The sequence below is a fragment of the Somniosus microcephalus genome, chromosome 9 (assembly GCF_052327205.1).
Source record: "Somniosus microcephalus isolate GS21.2 chromosome 9, FLI_Smic_1.0, whole genome shotgun sequence".
In the NCBI taxonomy this organism is placed as follows: domain Eukaryota; kingdom Metazoa; phylum Chordata; class Chondrichthyes; order Squaliformes; family Somniosidae; genus Somniosus; species Somniosus microcephalus.
In genome coordinates, this window is record NC_140995.1 from 246,916,756 (window position 1) to 246,938,252 (window position 21,497).

General features: G+C 54.7%; 1 protein-coding gene across 1 annotated transcript in view; it reads left to right on the forward strand.

The window, feature by feature from the left end:
• The window catches only part of LOC147113195 (equilibrative nucleoside transporter 1-like), a 181,968-nt gene that overhangs the window by 27,067 nt on the left and 133,404 nt on the right, over positions 1-21,497 (forward strand). Inside the window, exons 3-5 of the mRNA XM_085998105.1 lie at positions 9,962-10,096; positions 18,314-18,411; positions 19,452-19,548. Coding sequence (XP_085854231.1) covers positions 9,962-10,096; positions 18,314-18,411; positions 19,452-19,548 — 330 coding nt within the window. The remainder of the gene's footprint in view (positions 1-9,961; positions 10,097-18,313; positions 18,412-19,451; positions 19,549-21,497) is intronic.

A 21,497-nucleotide genomic window follows, 5' to 3' on the forward strand; every position in this document is an offset into this window, starting at 1 on the left:
GAGAGTGAGAGTGTTATGAGTGAGAGTGTGAGTGTGTGTGTGTGAGGGTGAGTGTGTGTAAGTGAGAGTGTGAGTGTGTGTGAGTGTGAGAGTGAGTGTGTGTGAGTGTGTAAGTGAGAGTGTGAGTGTGTGTGTGTGGGAGTGTGTAAGTGAGAGTGTGAGTGTGTGTGTGTGAGAGTGTAAGTGAGAGTGTGAGTGTGTGTGTGTGAGAGTGTGTAAGTGAGAGTGTGAGTGTGTGTGTGTGAGAGTGTGAGTGTGTGTGTGTGTGAGTGTGAGTGTGTGTGTGAGAGTGAATGTGTGTGAGAGTGTGTAAGTGAGAGTGTGAGTGTATGTGTGAGAGTGTGTGGGAGTTGTATATAGGCCAAACAATAGGAGTAATGTAGGGGATGGCATCAAACAGGAAATTAGAGATGCATGTAACAAGGGTACAACAGTAATCATGGGTGACTCTAATCTACATATAGACTGGCCAAACCAAATTAGCAATAATACTGTGGAGGATGAATTCCTGGAGTGTGTACGGGATGGTTTTTTAGACCAGTACGTTGAGGAGCCAACTAGGGAACAGGCTATCCTAGATTGGGTATTGTGCAATGAGAAGGGGTTAATTAGTAATCTTGTTGTGCGCGGTCCTTTAGGGAAGAGTGACCATAACATGATAGAATTCATAGAAAGAATCAGAGAAAGTTACAGCACGGAAGGAGGCCATTTCGGCCCATTGTGTCCGCGCCGGCCAACAAAGAGCTCTCCAGCCTAATCCCACTTCCCAGCTCTTGGTCCTGGGGGAAGGTTTAGAGGGGATTTGAGGGGGAATTTCTTCACCCAGAGGGTTGTGGGGGTCTGGAACTCACTGCCTGAAAGGGTGGTAGAGGCAGAAACCCTAACCACATTTAAAAAGTACTTGGATGTGCACTTGGGATGCTGTAACCCGCAGGGCTACGGACCAAGAGCTGGGAAGTGGGATTAGGCTGGAGAGCTCTTTGTTGGCCGGGGCGGACACGATGGGCCGAAATGGCCTCCTTCCGCGCTGTAACTTTCTATGATTCTTTCTATGAATTCTTCATTAAAATGGAAAGTGAAGAAGTCCAATCCGAAACTAGGGTCCTAAATCTAAACAAAGGAAACTACGAAGATATGAGGAGTGAGTTGGCTATGATAGATTGGGGAGCTTCATTAAAAGGCATGATGGTGGAGAGGCAATGGCTAACATTTAAGGAACTAATGCATGAATTGCAACAGTTATACATTCCTTTCTGGCGCAAAAACACAAAAGGAAAAGCGGCCCAACCATGGCTAACAAAAGAAATTAAGGATAGTATTAGATCCAAAGAGGAGTCATATAAAGTTGCCAGAAAAAGTAGCAAGCCTGAGGATTGGGAGCAGTTTAGAGTTCAGCAAAAAAATCCAAGAGATTGATTAGGAGGGGAAAAATAGAGTATGAGAGTAAACTTGCATGGAACATAAAAGCCAACTGTAAAAGCTTCTACAAGTATGTAAATAGAAAAAGATTAGTGAAGACAAATGTAGGTCCCTTACAGTCAGAAACGGGAGAATTTATAATGGGTAACAAGGAAATGGCAGAGCAATTAAACAAATACTTTAACATAAGAACATAAGAACATAAGAAATAGGAGCAGGAGTAGGCCAATCGGCCCCTCGAGCCTGCTCCGCCATTCAATAAGATCATGGCTGATCTGATCCTAACCGCCAATCCACCATCACAGAACCATCTCCTGCATCTAACAGAATTAGACACACGAACTAGGAGCAGGATCAGGCTACACGGCCCCTGGGCCCGCTCCGCTACCCACAGGGCCATGTCCGATCCGAATCTAGACTCATGTCCAAATTCCTGCCCGCTCCCCGTAAACCTTGTGAGTGAGAGTGTGCGTGAGTGAGAGTGTGAGTGAGTGTGTGTGTGAGTGAGAGTGAGTGTGTGAATGTGTGTGAGTGAGAGTGTAAGTTTGTGTCTCTGAGTGTGAGTGTGTGTGTCTGTGTGTGTGTGTGTGTGTGAGTGTGAGTATATATATATATAGGTGGGACAATTAATGGGACTGCAGTGACCATTGTTGGTGACTAGCATTTTTGAATTGGCTGCCTGTTGCTAGTTAGATACTGTGTGGTCCACAGTATAACTACTGTCTCAGAGCTCTCCCTGCCCCAGCGGTCAGTCTGTGACTTAGTGCATCAGTTACCCAGGCAGCAGACAGCCCATTCGTGAGAGGGCTCGATACCAGAACTAGGGGTCCTTGATGTTGAGTCACCGTTAAACTAGGATGAAAACATGAGTAAACCCCAGTGGTAGTTAGTTCACTGAGGAGGCCCAGTGAAGGGGCAGGGCTCACACAGTCTAACTGCTGCCCAGGCTTTCCGGGCCTGGGATGGAGTGACCTGTGCAATGTTATCTTAATAGCGTAATTACGAGTCTCCCAAGCAGTTGTAGTGGAGTGCCATTTATTCAGTCCTGACTCTGTGTCTCTTAGTACAGTACCTCAAGCATGGCCAAGATGGCGTCGGATCCCGCCCCCGGATATGACGTCAGCCGTCAACCAGCTGTCAATCAAACTCCGCTGTCTTTACGACAGCTATGGTTATCCGTACATCTTCCCCCTTCAATGAAGACATAACACAGTAACAACATAACATAACATAACACATAGAACACTTGTTAACATCATATAGAAACAGTCAGTGTAACTACACCGTTGAACTAATTGCAGGTAGTTATAAACCTTACCCACACCCAGGAGTCCATTAACTGTTTACAGTCTTATCAATCCCTGTCTACAGGTCAAGTTTAACTACAGGCTTTCTGGTGCGCTGTGACCTGCGTGGCTGAACGGGTGTTTGCTGAACCACCCCAGTTGTAGCCCTTAAGTTCATGTCTGTACCACACAGGTCCCTTGTCACATTATCACTACTGTGTCCTTCGCCACTTTGTGGCATTTCCCTCATCTCGTCTCTTTGTGGCATTTCCCTCATCTCGTCATCCTCTCTGTCCTCCTGAGGCTGAAAGGTCTCTGTGGTTTTCAGTAGGTGCCTCCTGTTTCTGCGAAACACATTGCCATTCTCTGTCATGACACTGTATGACCTGGGGGCGACCTGTTGTAGAACGGTGGCTCTTTTAGGCCATGACTCAGGCCCTTCAATGCGAACTATATCCTTCTCCTGTAGAGGCACTAGTGTAGTGGCTGTGCGGTCATGAAGTGTTTTTTGTTTCTGTTGTAGTTTCTGAGCCTTGTCTGCCCACACCTCATCTCTGTGGTCAGGTGTGACATAACTGGGAAGTCGTGTACGGATTTTCTGACCCAGTAAGAGCTCAGCTGGAGACTTGCCACTTGCTAGCGGGCCCACCCTGTACGACATCAGGGCCAGATATGGGTCAGTGTTGCTGTGTGCTGCTTTCTTTAATAGTCTTTTCACCATCTGTACCCCCTTCTCCGCTTTTCCATTAGCCTGAGGATAGAGCGGACTGGACATGATTAAACTCATACTCTGAAGCAAATGACTGAAACTCATGACTGGCATAGGGAGGGCCATTATCAGAGACCAGGGTTAGAGGGATGTCCTGCCTGGCAAAGATTGACTTCAGGTGAGTTATCACAGCTCTTGATGTGGTACTGGACAAGAGAGCCATCTCCGGATAATTGGAATAATAATCAATAACTAACAAATAGTCTTTTCCTTCATCGTGAAATATATCAGTTCCGACCTTTTCCCAAGGTTTTGATGGGAGCTCCGTGGTAATGAGGGGCTCTTTTGTTTGCTTGTAGTGATACTCCTGACATGTAGCACACTCGCCGATCAACTGGTCAATATCAGAGTTCATGTTTGGCCAGTAGAGTGCCTCACGTGCTCTCCTTTTTGACTTTTCTGCACCCAGGTGCCCTTCATGTATCCTGTTGAGCATTTCTCGTCGCATAGAGGTGGGCACTACTATCCTGTCACACTTAAGCAGTAGTCCATTGACCACAGAGAGCTCAGACTGAATGTGATAATATTGTTTACATGACCCTTTCTTCCAGCCCTCTTGAAGATTTCTCATTACTTTACTCAGGACTGGGTCCTTTGATGTCTCTGTGACTATCACTGATAGTTGTTCCTGTGTGGCGGGCAATGCTGCATAGACCATATCCACATGAAGAGCCACATCCTCTTCTGATTCACTGTTTTGTGTGGCGTACAGCGCAGCCCTGGATAGTGTGTCTGCAATGAACATTTGTGTCCCTGGCACGTATGTTAGCTCAAAATCGTAACGTTGAAGTCTCATCATTAAGCGTTGTATCCGTGGTGACATGTCACACAGATTCTTCTTTGTGATCCCTAGCAGTGGCTTATGGTCCGTTTCTAGGATAACCTTGGGAAGACCATAGATGTAGGTATGAAATTTTTCACACCCAAATGCCAAGCCAAGGCACTCCTTCTCGATTTGCGTGTACCGGCACTCTGTAGCGTTCATGGAGCGTGACGCATACGCCACTGGTCGCCATTCTCCTTCATCTTCCTGTAGAAGGACAGCCCCTAATCCATTCTTAGAGGCATTTGTGGACACTTTTGTCCTCTTTTTAGGGCAGAAGAACCTCAGTAGGGGTTCACTTGCTAGAATGTGTAGCAGCCCCTTCCATTCTCTCTCATGTTCATGTCCCCATTGGAACTTTGTCTCTTGGTGCAGCAGTTTTCTCAGATGAACAGTTTTCACTGCGAGATTTGGAATGAATTTTCCTAGGTAGTTAACCATGCCAAGGGCCCGCTGAACCCCTTTCTTTTCCTTTGGTTTCTCCATGTCATGTATAGCCTTTACCTTTGACTTGTCTGGCTGAATCCCCTCTGTAGAGATCTTGTCTCCGAGGAATGTGATTTCATTGACACTGAACTGACATTTGTCTTTATTTAGTTTGAGTCCATACTGCTGTATTCTCTGAAGTGTTTTCTCCAGCCTGGTGTCGTGCTCCCCCTGAGTGGAGCCCCATACTACCAGATCATCCACGTACACCCGCACTCCCTCCAGGCCCTCGATGATTTGCTCCATTGCTCTGTGAAAGATTTCTGGGGCGGAGCTAATACCAAAGGGCAGATGTTGGTAGGAGTATCGACCAAACGGGGTGTTAAAAGTGCACAGCTTAGCACTTTCTTCATCAAGTTTCAACTGCCAGAAACCATGCGAGGCGTCCATCTTGGAGAAGACTTTTGCTTCTGTCATTTCGCTGACTATTTCCTCTCTCTTTGGAATTTGGTAGTGCTCTCTTTTGATATTGACGTTAAGGTCCTTGGGATCCATGCAGACACGCAATTGATCAGTTTTCTTTGAATTGACGCAGACCATGGAATTTACCCAGTCAGTCGGTTCCTCAATCTTTTTTATGACAGCTAGTCCCTCCATGCGGTCTAGCTCTTTCCTCAGTTTTTCACGGAGAGCCACTGGAACTCTCCTGGGTGCGTGAATCACAGGTTGTGCATCCTCTCTCAGTTTGATGGAGTATGTAAAGGGCAGTGCTCCGAAACCCTGAAATACATCTGCATATTTGTGTGCTATAGTCTCTTGAGTCAGATTTGTACTATCTTGGGGGGCACTCTGCACACAGTTCAGTTCATTGATAGTATAGACTCATTTTACCAAGCCCAAATCCACACAGGCCTTATCCCCCAACAGTGACTCATGTCCTTCAGGCACTATAACAAAGGTCAAAGGGTGAATGTGATTTTTTACCTTAACATTCAGCCTACACGTTCCTTTTATTTCAATGCTTTGTCCATTGTATGCCTTCAAAGACACTATCTTGTTCAGTATTTTAGGTCGCACTTTGAGAGTCCGTGCATCACTCCAACTTATGAGGTTTGCCTTAGCACCTGTATCTAGCTTAAAGGGAACAATGGTGCCATTTACCAGCAATAGAGCTATCCAAACTTCAGTCTTTGGTCCTACAGAGTGCACTTCATTAGCATTTTTGCCCTGTTTTGACTCATTTTGCACCATTCCAACAAACAAAGTCTCTGCTCCTGTCTCTTCAGTCTCAATAGCATGCACTGTCTTTTTACCTTCAGTTTTCTCTTCCCAAAAACACATCTTGGCAAAGTGATTCCTGCCTTTACATTTTGCACAGTTCTTCCCATAAGCAGGACACTGTCTGGCTACGTGTTTATTACTGCACCGTCTGCATTCATAAGGCGTATTCGTCTTGAACTCCATGGGCCCTCTTGTGTCCCTTTTGTGTACCACATCCACCGGTAGGTTTTTCAGCCCCAGGGCGCTCCCGCCCGCTGCTGTGCTGCTCCCTTCGAAAGTTTTCGTGTGCATGGCTGAGAGTTCACTAGCATGACATATTTTCACTGCTGCATCCAAATTTAGGTCATTGTCTCTAAGCACTCTCTCCCTCACCTTCTTGTTGAGTATTCCAAAAACAACTTGATCGTGTATCATTGATTCCTTCAGGTCCCTAAAGTTGCATGTTTGTGCTTTTATTTTCAAGTCCGTCAAAAAACATCAAAGGATTCTCCTTGCTTTTGCACACGGGAGCGAAACACGAATCTCTCATACATTTCATTCTTTTTTGGAGTGCAGTATTCGTCGAACCGTTCTATCACCTTGTCCAGATCATTTTTATCATCTTCGGCTGCAAACGTAAATGTGTTAAACAGCTCGATTGCCTGCGAGCCAGCCACTGTTAGCAACAAAGCTACAATATGTGTTCCAGAGCTAGTCGAAGCGTCAATCGCTGTGAGGTAGAGAAGAAAGCGTTGCTTGAAGACACGCCAATTTTCATCCACATTTCCTTCTAGTTGCAGGCTAGCCGGAGGTTTTATTCCTTCCATTGTTGTAGTATGTCCTTATCGTGAGTTCTATAAATCCTGGTACCATGTAATGTTATCTTAATAACATAATTACGAGTCTCCCAAGCAGTTGTAGCGGAGTGCCATTTATTCAGCCCTGACTCTGTGTCTCCCAGTACAGTACCTCAAGCATGGCCAAGATGGCGTCGGATCCCGCCCCCGGATATGACGTCAGCCGTCAACCAGCTGTCAATCAAACCCCGCTGTCTTTACGACAGCTACGGTTATCCGTACAACCTGTAGTAGGAGTCAGTGCACTGAATCTCAGTCTCCGCACTGTGGGCCTGCACGGCAGGGAGCTGGTGTGGGATTCATCGAGCTTGATCCTGCTCTCAGACAATAGCCCACACCTGCCATCACTCCAGCTCGAGTCACTGGCTATCAAACGGGGAGCAGGAGTTGAGTGTTCCTCACCTTGAGATACGGGGACTGTTCCCACTCATGCAGAGAAGGATACAGAGGAGATTTAATAGAGGATTTTTTTAAATTATGAAGAGTTTAGATAGGATGAATAGGGAAAGACTTCAGTTACATGGGGAGACTGGAGAAACTGGGGTTGTTCTCCTTAGAGCAGAGTAGGTTAAGGGGTGATCTGATCAAGGTGTTTAAAATCATGAAGGGTTTTGATAGAGTAAATAAAGAGAAACTGTTTCCAGCGGCAGGAGGGTCGGTAACCAGAGGGCACAGATTTAAGGTGATTGGCAAAAGAACCAGAGGCGACATGGGGGAAAAATAATTTACGCAGCGAGTTGTTGTGATCTGGAATGTGCTGCCTGAGAGGGTGTTGGCAGATTCAATACTCATTTTATAAAGGGAATTGGATAAATACAGGGCTATGGGGAAAGAGCAAGGGAACTCAAGAACATAAGAAATAGGAGCAGGAGTCGGCTACTTGGCCCCTCGAGCCTGCTCCGCCACACGGCCCCTCGAGCCTGCTCCGCCACACGGCCCCTCGAGTCTGCTCTGCCACACGGCCCCTCGAGTCTGCTCCGCCACACGGCCCCTCGAGTCTGCTCCGCCACACGGCCCCTCGAGCCCGCTCCGCCACACGGCCCCTCGAGCCCGCTCCGCCACACGGCCCCTCGAGCCCGCTCCGCCACACGGCCCCCCGAGCCCGCTCCGCCACACGGCCCCTCGAGCCCGCTCCGCCACACGGCCCCTCGAGCCCGCTCCGCCACACGGCCCCTCGAGCCCGCTCCGCCACACGGCCCCTCGAGCCCGCTCCGCCACACGGCCCCTCGAGCCCGCTCCGCCACACGGCCCCTCGAGCCTGCTCCGCCATTCAATAAGATCATGGTTGATTATCGACCTCAGCTCCACTTTCCCGCCCGATCTCCATATCCCTCGATTCCCCTAGAGTCCAAAAATCTCTCGATCTCAGCCTTGAATATACTCAAAGACTCAGCATCCACAGCCCTCTGGGGCAGAAAATTCCAAAGATTCACCACCCTCTGAGTGAAGAAATTCCTCCTCATCTCAGTCCTAAATGGCCGACCCCTTATCCTGAGACTGTGCCCCCTAGTTCTAGACTCTCCAGCCAGGGGGAAACAACCTCTCAGCATCTACCCGGTCAATCCCCCTCAGAATCCTGTATGTTTCAGTTTTTTTCTATATTCATCCCTGGGATATGGGCATCGTTGGCAAGGCCAGCATTTATTGCCCATCCCTAATTGCCCTTGAGAAGGTGGTGGCGAGCTGCCTTCTTGAACCGCTGCAGTCCGTGTGGTGAAGGTACTCCCACAGTGCTGTTAGGGAGGGAGTTCTAGGATTTTGACTCAGCGACGATGAAGGATCGGCGATATATTTCCAAGTCAGGATGGGGTGTGACTTGGAGGGGAACGTAGCGGTGGTGATGTTCCCATGCGCCTGCTGCCCTTGTCCTTCTAGGTGGAAGAGGTCGCGGGTTTGGGAGGTGCTGCCGAAGAAGCCTTGGCAATTTGCTGCAATGCATCTTGTAGATGGTACACACTGCAGCCACGGTGCGCCAGTGGTGGAGGGAGTGAATGTTTAAGGTGGTGGATGGGGTGCCAATCAAGCGGGCTGCTTTGTCCTGGATGGTGTCGAGCTTCTTGAGTGTTGTTGGAGCTGCACTCATCCAGGTAAGTGGGGAGTATTCCATCACACTCCTTACTTGTGCCTTGTAGATGGTGGAAAGGCTTTGGGGAGTCAGGAGGTGAGACACTCAATGAAATCACCTCTCATTCTTCTAAACTCCAGAGAGTATCGGCCCATTCTACACAATCTCTCCTCATAGGACAGCCCTCTCATCCCAGGAATCAATCTAGTGAACCTTCATTGCACCGCCTCCAAGGCAAGTATATCCTTCCTTAGATAAGGAGACCAGAACTGTGCCCAGTACTCCAGGTGTGGTCTCACCAAGGCCCTGTACAATTGTAGCAAGACTTCCTTACTCTTATACTCCAACCCCCTTGCAATAAAGGCCAACATGCCATTTGCCTTCCTTATTGCTTGCTGTACCTGCATGCTAGCTTTCTGTGTTTCTTGCACGAGGACACCCAAATCTCTCTGAACGCCAACATTTAAAAGTTTCTCATCATTTAAAAAATATTCTGTTTTTCTATTCTTCCTACCAAAGTGAATAACCTCACATTTCCCTACATTATACTCCATCTGCCACCTTACTGCCCACTCACTCAGTCTATCTATATCCCTTTGCAGACTCTGTGTTCTCCTCACAGCTTACTGTCCCACCCAGCTTTGGATCAGGGACAAATTGGAGAGCTCTTTCAAAGAGCTGGCACAGGCACTATGGGCCGAATGGCCTCCTTCGGCACTGTATCACTCTATGATTCTATGATGAAGAGAGTGAGGAGAGAGGGTGGGAGAAGGAACTTTCTTTACACAGAGGGAAGGCTTTGCCACAGGGACACTATTACATCCATTAAGGAAAAATTGGATTGATATTCAAGGCAGAGGGAGATACAGGGACGTGGGGCCAGCACAGAGATGAGGGGCCGAATGGCCACCTTCACGGCTGTGAACTTCGAAAATTCAATGGAATGGTGAGAACAGTTAGCCAAAGAGGCCAGTCCTGGTGTAAGGTGTGAACCTGATGTTGGTGAGACGACGCAGATTTTGTCTAACGCATTCACTCTCTCTCTCGCTCTCCCAGGTTTCGGAGCAGTTCTACAAGGCAGCATCTTCGGACTGGCTGGAGTACTGCCTGCGGCCTACACCACCCCGATCATGAGTGGGCAGGGAATGGCGGGCACCTTTGCAGCGCTGGCCTTGATCTTCTCCATCGCAAGTAAGGAATCGAACATGAATTGGACGGCGAGTGAGGAGTCGGCACCCCTCGGGCTCGCACTCCGCACCACCAATCAGTACTCCTGCCAATCAAAGAGCGGGAGCACGACAGGAGGGGAAAAGGTCACCCACCAACCCGGTCACAAACTCTCCACCTCCAGCATGTAAACACCACCTGCCCTGGGAGTGTTTGATGGGACAGTGTAGAGGGAGCTTTACTCTGTATCTAACCCGTGTTGTACCTGCCCTGGGAGTGTTTGGGACAGTGTAGAGGGAGCTTTACTCTGTATCTAACCCGTGCTGTACCTGCCCTGGGAGTGTTTGGGACAGTGTAGAGGGAGCTTTACTCTGTATCTAACCCGTGCTGTACCTGCCCTGGGAGTGTTTGATGGGACAGTGTAGAGGGAGCTTTACTTTGTATCTAGGCCCGTGCTGTACCTGCCCTGGGAGTGTTTGAACGGACAGGGTAGAGGGAGCTTTACTCTGTATCTAACCCGTGCTGTACCTGCCCTGGGAGTGTTTGATGGGACAGTGTAGAGGGAGCTTTACCCTGTATCTAACCCGTGCTGTACCTGCCCTGGGAGTGTTTGATGGGACAGTGTAGAGGAAGCTTTACTCTCTATCTAACCCATGCTGTACCGGCCCTGGGAATGTTTGATGGGACAGTGTAGAGGGAGCTTTTCTCTATATCTAACCCGTGCTGTACCTGCCCTGGGAGTGTTTGATAGGACAGTGTAGAGGGAGCTTTACTCTGTATCTAACCCATGCTGTACCTGCCCTGGGAGTGTTTGATGGGACAGTGTAGACGGAGCTTTACTCTGTATCTAACCCGTGCTGTACCTGCCCTGGGAGTGTTTGATGGGGCAGTGTAGAGGGAGCTTTACTCTGTATCTAACCCGTGCTGTACCTGCCCTGGGAGTGTTTGATGGGACAGTGTAGAGGGAGCTTTACTCTGTATCTAACCCGTGTTGTACCTGCCCTGGGAGTGTTTGATGGGACAATGTAGAGGGAGATTTACTCCCTATCTAACCTGTGCTGTACCTGCCCTGGGAGTGTTTGATGGGACAATGTAGAGGGAGCTTTACTCTGTATCTAACCCGTGCTGTACCTGCCCTGGGAGTGTTTGATGGGACAGTGTAGAGGGAGCTTTACTCTGTATCTAACCCGTGCTGTACCTGCCCTGGGAGTGTTTGATGGGTCAGTGTAGAGGGAGCTTTACTCTGTATCTAACGCGCACTGTACCTGCCCTGGCAGTGTTTGATGGGTCAGTGTAGAGGGAGATTTACTCTGTATCTAACGTGCACTGTACCTGCCCTGGGAGCGTTTGATGGGACAGTGTAGAGGGAGCTTTACTCTGTATTTAACCCGTGCTGTACCTGCCCTGGGAGTGTTTCATGGGACAGTGTAGAATGAGCTTTACTCTGTATCTAACCCGTGCTGTACTTGCCCTGGGAGTGTTTGATGGGACAGTGTAGAGGGAGCTTTACTCTGTATCTAACCTGTGCTGTACCTGCCCTGGGAGTGTTTGATGGGACAGTGTAGAGGGAGCTTTACTCTGTATCTAACCCGTGCTGTACCTGCCCTGGGAGTGTTTGATGGGTCAGTGTAGAGGGAGCTTTACTCTGTATATAACCCGTGTTGTACCTGCCCTGGGAGTGTTTGATGGGACAGTGTAGAGGGAGCTTTACTCTGTATCTAACTCGTGCTGTACCTGCCCTGGGAGTGTTTGATGGGACAGTGTAGAGGGAGCTTTACTCTGTATCTAACGCGCACTGTACCTGCCCTGGGAGTGTTTGATAGGACAGTGTAGAGGGAGCTTTACTCTGTATCTAATGCGCACTGTACCTGCCCTGGGAGTGTTTGATGGGTCAGTGTAGAGGGAGCTTTACTCTGTATCTAATCCGTGCTGTACCTGCCCTGGGAGTGTTTGATGGGACAGTGTAGAGGGAGCTTTACTCTGTATTTAACCCGTGCTGTACCTGCCCTGGGAGTGTTTGATGCGACAGTGTAGAGGGAGCTTTACTCTGTATCTAACCCGTGCTGTACCTGCCCTGGGAGTGTTTGATGGGACAGTGTAGAATGAGCTTTACTCTGTATCTAACCCGTGCTGTACCAGCCCTGGGAGTGTTTGATGGGACAGTGTGGAGGGAGCTTTACTCTGTATCTAACTCGTGCTGTACCTGCCCTGGGAGTGTTTGATGGGACAGTGTAGAGGGAGCTTTACTCTGTATCTAACCCGTGCTGTACCTGCCCTGGGAGTGTTTGATGGGACAGTGTAGAGGGAGCTTTACTCTGTATCTAACCCGTGCTGTACCTGCCCTGGGAGTGTTTGATGGGACAGTGCAGAGGGAGCTTTACTCTGTTTCTAAGCCGTGCTTTACCTGCCGTGGGCACTAAGATGGTGGGTTGTGGATGGGATGGGGGTACGATGGGGGTTGTGGATGGGGTGGGGGGCTACGATGGGGGTTGTGGATGGGGTGGGGGTACGTTGGGGGGTTGTGGATGGGGTGCGGGTACGATGGGGGTTGTGGATGGGGTGGGGGTATGATGGGGGTTGTGGATGGGGTGGGGGTACGATGGGGGTTGTGGATGGGGTGGGGGGGTACGATGGGGGTTGTGGATGGAGTGGGGGTACGATGGGGGGATGTGGATGGGGTGGGGGTACGATGGGGATTGTGGATGGGGTGGGGGTACGATGGGGATTGTGGATGGGGTGGGGGTACGATGGGGGTTGTGGATGGGGTGGGGGTACGATGGGGGTTGTGGATGGGGTGCGGGTACGATGGGGGTTGTGGATGGGGTGGGGGTACGATGGGGGTTGTGGATGGGGTGGGGGTACGATGGGGGTTGTGGATGGGGTGGGGGTACGATGGGGGTTGTGGATGGGGTGGGGGTACGATGGAGGTTGTGGATGGGGTGGGGGTACGATGGGGGCTGTGGATGGGGTGGGTGTACGATGGGGGTTGTGGATGCGGTGGGGGGGTACGATGGGGGTTGTGGATGGGGTGGGGTTACGATGGGGGTTGTGGATGGGGTGGGGGTACGATGGGGTTGGGGATGGGGTGGGGGGGTACGATGGGGGTTGTGGATGGGGTGGGGGTACGATGGGGGTTGTGGATGGGGTGGGGGTACGATGGGGGTTGTGGATGGGGTGGGGGTACGATGGGGGATGTGGATGGGGTGGGGGTACGATGGGGGTTGTGGATGGGGTGGGGGTACGATGGGGGATGTGGATGGGGTGGGGGTACGATGGGGGTTGTGGATGGGGTGGGGATACGATGGGGGTTGTGGATGGGGTGGGGGTACGATGGGGGTTGTGGATGGGGTGGGGGTACGATGGGGGTTGTGGATGGGGTGGGGGTATGATGGGGGTTGTGGATGGGGTGGGGGTACGATGGGGGTTGTGGATGGGGTGGGGGTACGATGGGGGTTGTGGATGGGGTGGGGGTACGATGGGGGATGTGGATGGGGTGGGGGTACGATGGGGGTTGTGGATGGGGTGGGGGTACGATGGGGGTTGTGGATGGGGTGGGGGTACGATGGGGGTTGTGGATGGGGTGGGGGTACGATGGGGGTTGTGGATGGGGTGGGGGGTACGATGGGGGTTGTGGATGGGGTGGGGGTATGATGGGGGGTTGTGGATGGGGTGGGGGTACGATGGGGGTTGTGGATGGGGTGGGGGTACGATGGGGGGTTGTGGATGGGGTGTGGGTACGATGGGGGTTGTGGATGGGGTGGGGGTACGATGGGGGGTTGTGGATGGGGTGGGGGTACGATGGGGGTTGTGGATTGGGTGGGGGTACGATGGCGGTTGTGGATGGGGTGGGGGTACGATGGGGGTTGTGGATTGGGTGGGGGTACGATGGCGGTTGTGGATGGGGTGGGGGTACGATGGGGGTTGTGGATGGGGGGGTACGATGGGGGTTGTGGATGGGGTGGGGGGTATGATGGGGGATGTGGATGGGGTGGGGGTACGATGGGGGTTGTGGATGGAGTGGGGGTACGATGGGGGTTTTGGATGGGGTGGGGGTACGATGGGGGTTGTGGATGGGGGGCTACGATGGGGGTTGTGGATGGGGTGGGGGTACGATGCGGGATGTGGATGGGGTGGGGGTACGATGGGGGGGTTGTGGATGGGGGGCTACGATGGGGGGTTGTGGATGGGGTGGGGGTACGATGGGGGGTTGTGCATGGGGTGGGGGTGCGATGGGGGGTTGTGGATGGGGTGGGGGGTACGATGGGGGTTGTGGATGGGGTGGGGGTACGATGGGGGTTGTGGATGGGGTGGGGGTACGATGGGGGGATGTGGATGGGGTGGGGGTACGATGGGGGCTGTGGATGGGGTGGGGGTACGATGGGGGTTGTGGATGGGGTGGGGGTACGATGGGGGTTGTGGATGGGGTGGGGGTACGATGGGGGTTGTGGATGGGATGGTGGTACGATGGGGGTTGTGGATGGGGTGGGGGGGTACGATGGGGGTTGTGGATGGGGTGGGGGTACGATGGGGGTTGTGGATGGGGTGGGGGTACGATGGGGGTTGTGGATGGGGTGGGGGTACGATGGGGGATGTGGATGGGATGGTGGTACGATGGGGGTTGTGGATGGGGTGGGGGTACGATGGGGGTTGTGGATGGGGTGGGGGTACGATGGGGGTTGTGGATGGGGTGGGGGTACGATGGGGGTTGTGGATGGGGTGGGGGTACGATGGGGGATGTGGATGGGGTGGGGGTACGATGGGGGTTGTGGATGGGGTGGGGGTACGATGGGGGATGTGGATGGGGTGGGGGTACGATGGGGGTTGTGGATGGGGTGGGGGTACGATGGGGGATGTGGATGGGGTGGGGGTACGATGGGGGATGTGGATGGGGTGGGGGTACGATGGGGGATGTGGATGGGGTGGGGGTACGATGGGGGTTGTGGATGGGGTGGGGGTACGATGGGGGTTGTGGATGGGGTGGGGGTACGATGGGGGATGTGGATGGGGTGGGGGTACGATGGGGGTTGTGGATGGGATGGTGGTACGATGGGGGTTGTGGATGGGGTGGGTGTACGATGGGGGTTGTGGATGGGGTGGGGGTACGATGGGGGTTGTGGATGGGATGGTGGTACGATGGGGGTTGTGGATGGGGTGGGGGGGTACGATGGGGGTTGTGGATGGGGTGGGGGTACGATGGGGGTTGTGGATGGGGTGGGGGTACGATGGGGGGTTGTGGATGGGGTGGGGGTACGATGGGGGTTGTGGATGGGTTGGGGGTATGATGGGGGTTGTGGATGGGGGTGTACGATGGGGGTTGTGGATGGGGTGGGGGTACGATGGGGGATGTGGATGGGGTGGGGGTACGATGGGGGATGTGGATGGGGTGGGGGTACGATGGGGGTTGTGGATGGGGTGGGGGTACGATGGGGGATGTGGATGGGGTGGGGGTACGATGGGGGATGTGGATGGGGTGGGGGTACGATGGGGGATGTGGATGGGGTGGGGGTACGATGGGGGTTGTGGATGGGGTGGGGGTACGATGGGGGTTGTGGATGGGGTGGGGGTACGATGGGGGATGTGGATGGGGTGGGGTACGATGGGGGTTGTGGATTGGGTGAGGGTACGATGGGGGTTGTGGATGGGGTGGGGGTACGATGGGGGTTTTGGATGGGGTGGGGGTACGATGGGCGGTTGTGGATTGGGTGGGGGGGTACGATGGGGGTTGTGGATGGGGTGGGGGGGTACGATGGGGGTTTTGGATGGGGTGGGGGTACGATGGGGGTTGTGGATGGGGTGGGGGTACGATGGGCGGTTGTGGATTGGGTGGGGGGGTACGATGGGGGTTGTGGATGGGGTGGGGGGGTACGATGGGGGTTGTGGATGGGGTGGGGGTACGATGGGGGGTTGTGGATGGGGTGGGTGTACGATGGGGGTTGTGGATGGGGTGGGGGTACGATGGGGGTTGTGGATGGGGTGGGGGTACGATGGGGGTTGTGGATGGGGTGGGGGTACGATGGGGGTTGTGGATGGGGTGGGGGTACGATGGGGGTTGTGGATGGGGTGGGGTGGTACGATGGGGGTTGTGGATGGGGTGGGGGTACGATGGGGGTTGTGGATGGGGTGGGGGTACGATGGGGGTTGTGGATGGGGTGGGGGTACGATGGGGGATGTGGATGGGATGGTGGTACGATGGGGGTTGTGGATGGGGTGGAGGTACGATGGGGGTTGTGGATGGGGTGGGGGGGTACGATGGGGGTTGTGGATGGGGTGGGGGTACGATGGGGGTTGTGGATTGGGTGGGGGTACGATGGGGGTTGTGGATGGGGGTGTACGATGGGGGTTGTGGATGGGGTGGGGGTACGATGGGGGATGTGGATGGGGTGGGGGTACGATGGGGGTTGTGGATGGGGTGGGGGTACGATGGGGGTTTTGGATGGGGTGGGTGGGCACGATGGGGGGTTGTGGATGGGGTGGGGGTACGATGGGGGTTGTGGATGGGGTGGGGGTACGATGGGGGTTGTGGATGGGGTGGGGGTACGATGGGCGGTTGTGGATTGGGTGGGGGGGTACGATGGGGGTTGTGGATGGGGTGGGGGTACGATGGGGGTTGTGGATTGGGTGAGGGTACGATGGGGGTTGTGGATGGGGTGGGGGTACGATGGGGGATGTGGATGGGGTGGGGTACGATGGGGGTTGTGGATTGGGTGAGGGTACGATGGGGGTTGTGGATGGGGTGGGGGTACGATGGGGGTTGTGGATGGGGTGGGGGTACGATGGGGGTTGTGGATGGGGTGGGGGTACGATGGGGGTTGTGGATGGGGTGGGGGTACGATGGGGGTTGTGGATGGGGTGGGGGGTACGATGGGGGTTGTGGATTGGGTGAGGGTACGATGGGGGTTGTGGATGGGGTGGGGGGGCACGATGGGGGTTTTGGATGGGGTGGGGGTACGATGGGGGGTTGTGGATGGGGTGGGGGTACGATGGGGGGTTGTGGATGGGGTGGGGGTACGATGGGGGTTGTGGATGGGTTGGGGGTACGATGGGGGTTGTGGATGGGGTGGGGGTACGATGGGGGTTGTGGATTGGGTGAGGGTACGATGGGGGTTGTGGATGGGGTGGGGGTACGATGGGGGTTGTGGATGGGGTGGGGGTACGATGGGGGTTGTGGATGGGGTGGGGGGTACGATGGGGGTTGTGGATTGGGTGAGGGTACGATGGGGGTTGTGGATGGGGTGGGGGGGCACGATGGGGGGTTGTGGATGGGGTGGGGGTACGATGGGGGTTGTGGATGGGGCGGGGGGGCACGATGAGGGTTGTGGTTGGGGTGGGGGGGCACGATGGGGGGTTGTGGATGGGGTGGGGGTACGATGGGGGTTGTGGATGGGGTGGGGGTACGATGGGGGTTGTGGATGGGGTGGGGGTACGATGGGGGTTGTGGATGGGGTGGGGTACGATGGGGGTTGTGGATGGGGTGGGGGTACGATGGGGGTTGTGGATGGGGTGGGGGTACGATGGGGGTTGTGGATGGGGTGGGGGTACGATGGGGGTTGTGGATGGGGTGGGGGTACGATGGGGGTTGTGGATGGGGTGGGGGTACGATGGGGGATGTGGATGGGGTGGGGGTACGATGGGGGATGTGGATGGGGTGGGGGTACGATGGGGGATGTGGATGGGGTGGGGGGGTACGATGGGGGTTGTGGATGGGGTGGGGGTACGATGGGGGTTGTGGATGGGGTGGGGGTACGATGGGGGTTGTGGATGGGGTGGGGGTACGATGGGGGTTGTGGATGGGGTGGGGGTACGATGGGGGGTTGTGGATGGGGTGGGGGTACGATGGGGGTTGTGGATGGGGTGGGGGTACGATGGGGATGTGGATGGGGTGGGGGTACGATGGGGGTTGTGGATTGGGGTGGGGCTACGATGGGGGTTGTGGATGGGGTGGGGGTACGATGGGGGATGTGGATGGGGTGGGGGTACGATGGGGGATGTGGATGGGGTGGGGGTACGATGGGGGATGTGGATGGGGTGGGGGTACGATGGGGGATGTGGATGGGGTGTGGGTACGATGGGGGTTGTGGATGGGGTGGGGGTACGATGGGGGGTTGTGGATGGGGTGGGGGTACGATGGGGGCTGTGGTTTGGGTGGGGGGGTACGATGGGGGTTGTGGATGGGGGCGAGTTGTTGCGACACAGGATGGAGTTGATACTGTAAATTTTTTGAAATTCACTTCCTTTTTCTAGGTGGGGCGGGGCAGAATGAAAGTGCCTTTGGGTATTTCAATACGGCCTGTGTGGTGATCCTGCTTGCTCTCTTGTCGTACCTCGGCCTCCCCTACTTGGTGAGTCCACCCATTTCCAGTTGGTATTAACCTGACTGTACCTCTCGATGGGACTGGGGCACCGATCATACTGCACTCACACACAGGGACAGGAGGAGGCCATTCAGCCCCTCGAGTCTGTTACACAGGGACAGGAGGAGGCCATTCAGCCCCTCGAGTCTGTTACACGGGGACAGGAGGAGGCCGTTCAGCCCCTCGAGCCTGTTACACAGGAACAGGAGGAGGCCATTTAGCCCTCGAGCCTGTTACACAGGAACAGGTGGAGGCCATTCAGCCCCTCGAGCCTGTTACACAGGAACAGGAGGAGGCCATTCAGCCCCTCGAGCCTGTTACACAGGAACAGGAGGAGGCCATTCAGCCCCTTGAGCCTGTTACACAGGAACAGGAGGAAGCCATTCAGCCCCTCGAGCCTGTTACACCAGAACAGGAGGAGGCCATTCAGCCCCTCGAGCCTCTTACACAGGAACAGGAGGAGGCCATTTAGCCCTCGAGCCTGTTACACAGGAACAGGAGGAGGCCATTCAGCCCCCTCGAGCCTGTTACACAGGAACAGGAGGAGCCCATTCATCCCCTCGAGCCTGTTACACAGGAACAGGAGGAGGCCATTCAGCCCCTCGAGCCTGTTACACAGGAACAGGAGGAGGCCATTCAGACCCCTCGAGCCTGTTACACAGGAACAGGAGGAGCCCATTCAGCCCCTCGAGCCTGTTACACAGGAACAGGAGGAGGCCACTCAGCCCCTCGAGCCTGTTACACAGGAACAGGAGGAGGCCATTCAGCCCTTCGAGCCTGTTACACAGGAGGGGGGGAGGGGGGAGTGGAGGGGGGAGGGGGGAGGAGGGGTGGTGGGGTGGAGGGGGGAGGAGGGGTGGGGTGGAGGGGGAGTGGACCGTGGAGAGGGCGAAGGGGCCCTCTGCGGGGTGAAGTTCTGGTGGGGGAGAATTCTCTTTCGGTGATGGTCTTGTCTGGGGGCTGGATCAGCGAGTTGCCATGTGACCAATGCTTCAGCTTGTCTGTTTGTCTCTTCAACCCACATCCAGAAGTTCTCTCGATATCACTTTAATAAAAGGAAGAATGACTCAAAGAACGCCAAAGAGCAAGAGGCAGAGATCTGCAAAATCGACCTCATCAAACAAGGTGAAAATGTAGAACAGGTCAGGCCATCGGCCTCAGGCTTCGGGCCCAGCCCAGCAAAATTTGACCTCGAGCTACATTAGGAGAGGTGACCAAATGCTTGGTCAAAGAGGTCGGTTTTAAGGAGCTTCCAAAGGAGGAGAGAGAGGCGGAGAGGTTTAGGGAGGGAATTCCAGAGCTTAGGGCCTCGGCAGCTGAAGGCACGGCCACCAATGGTGGAGCGATTAAAATCAGGGATGCTCAAGAGGCCAGAATTAGAGGAGCGCAGAGATCTCGGGGGGTTGTTGGGGGAGATTACAGAGATAGGGAGGGGTGAGGCCATGGAGGGATTTGAAAACAACGATGAGAAATTTAAAATGGAGGCATTGCTGGACCGGGAGCCAATGTAGGTCAGTGAGCACAGGGGTGATGGGTGAACGGGACTGGGTGTGAGTTAGGACACGGGGCAGTGAGCACAGGGGGTGATGGGTGAACGGGACTGGGTGTGAGTTAGGACACGGGGCAGTGAGCACAGGGGGCGATGGGTGAACGGGACTGGGTGTGAGTTAGGACATGGGGCAGTGAGCACCGAGGGTGATGGGTGAACGGGACTGGGTGCGAGTTAGGACACGGGGCAGTGAGCACAGGGGGTGATGGGTGATTGGGAGTGGGTGTGAGTTAGGACACGGGTAAGTGAGCACAGGGGGTGATGGGTGAATGGGACTGGGTGTGAGTTAGGACACGGGGCAGTGAGCACAGGGGGTGATGGGTGAACGGGACGGGGTGTGAGTTAGGACACGGGGCAGTGAGCACAGGGGGTGATGGGTGAACGGGGCTGGGTGTGAGTTAGGACATGGGGCAGTGAGCACAGGGGGTGATGGGTGAACGGGACTGGGTGTGAGTTAGGACACGGGGCAGTGAGCACAGGGGGTGATGGGTGTACGGGACAGGGTGTGAGTTAGGACACGGGGCAGTGAGCACAGGGGGTGATGGGTGAACGGGACTGGGTGTGAGTTAGGACACGGGGCCGTGAGCACAGGGGGTGATGGGTGAACGTGACTGGTTGTGAGTTAGGACACGGGGCAGTGAGCACAGGGCGTGATGGGTGAACGGGACTTGGTGTCAGTTAGGACACGGGGCAGTGAGCACAGGGGTGATGGGTGAACGGGACTGGGTGTGAGTTAGGACACGGGGCAGTGAGCACAGGGGGTGGTGGGTGAACGGGACTGGGTGTGAGTTAGGACACGGGGCAGTGAGCACAGGGGGTGATGGGTGAACGGGACTGGGTGTGAGTTAGGACACGGGGCAGTGAGCACAGGGGGTGATGGGTGAACGGGACTGGGTGTGAGTTAGGGCACGGGGCAGTGAGCACAGGGGGTGATGGGTGAACGGGACTGGGTGCGAGTTAGGACACGGGACAGTGAGCACAGTGGGTGATGGGTGAACGGGACTCGGTGGGAGTTAGGACACGGGGCAGTGAGCACAGGGGGTGATGGGTGAACGGGACTGGGTGTGAGTTAGGACACGGGGCAGTGAGCACAGGGGGTGATGGGTGAACGGGACTGGGTGTGAGTTAGGACACGGGGCAGTGAGCACAGCGGGTGATGGGTGAACGGGACTGGGTGTGAGTTAGGACACGGGGCAGTGAGCACAGGGGGTGATGGGTGAATGGGACTGGGTGTGAGTTAGGACACGGGGCAGTGAGCACAGGGGGTGATGGGTGAACGGGACTGGGTGTGAGTTAGGACACGGGGCAGTGAGCACAGGGGGTGATGGGTGAATGGGACTGGGTGCGATTTAGGACACGGGGCAGTGAGCACAGGGGGTGATGGGTGAACGGGACTGGGTGTGAGTTAGGACACGGGGCAGTGAGCACAGTGAGTGATGGGTGAACGGGACTGGGTGTGAGTTAGGCCACGGGGCAGTGAGCACAGGGGGTGATGGGTGATCGGGACTGGGTGTGAGTTAGGACA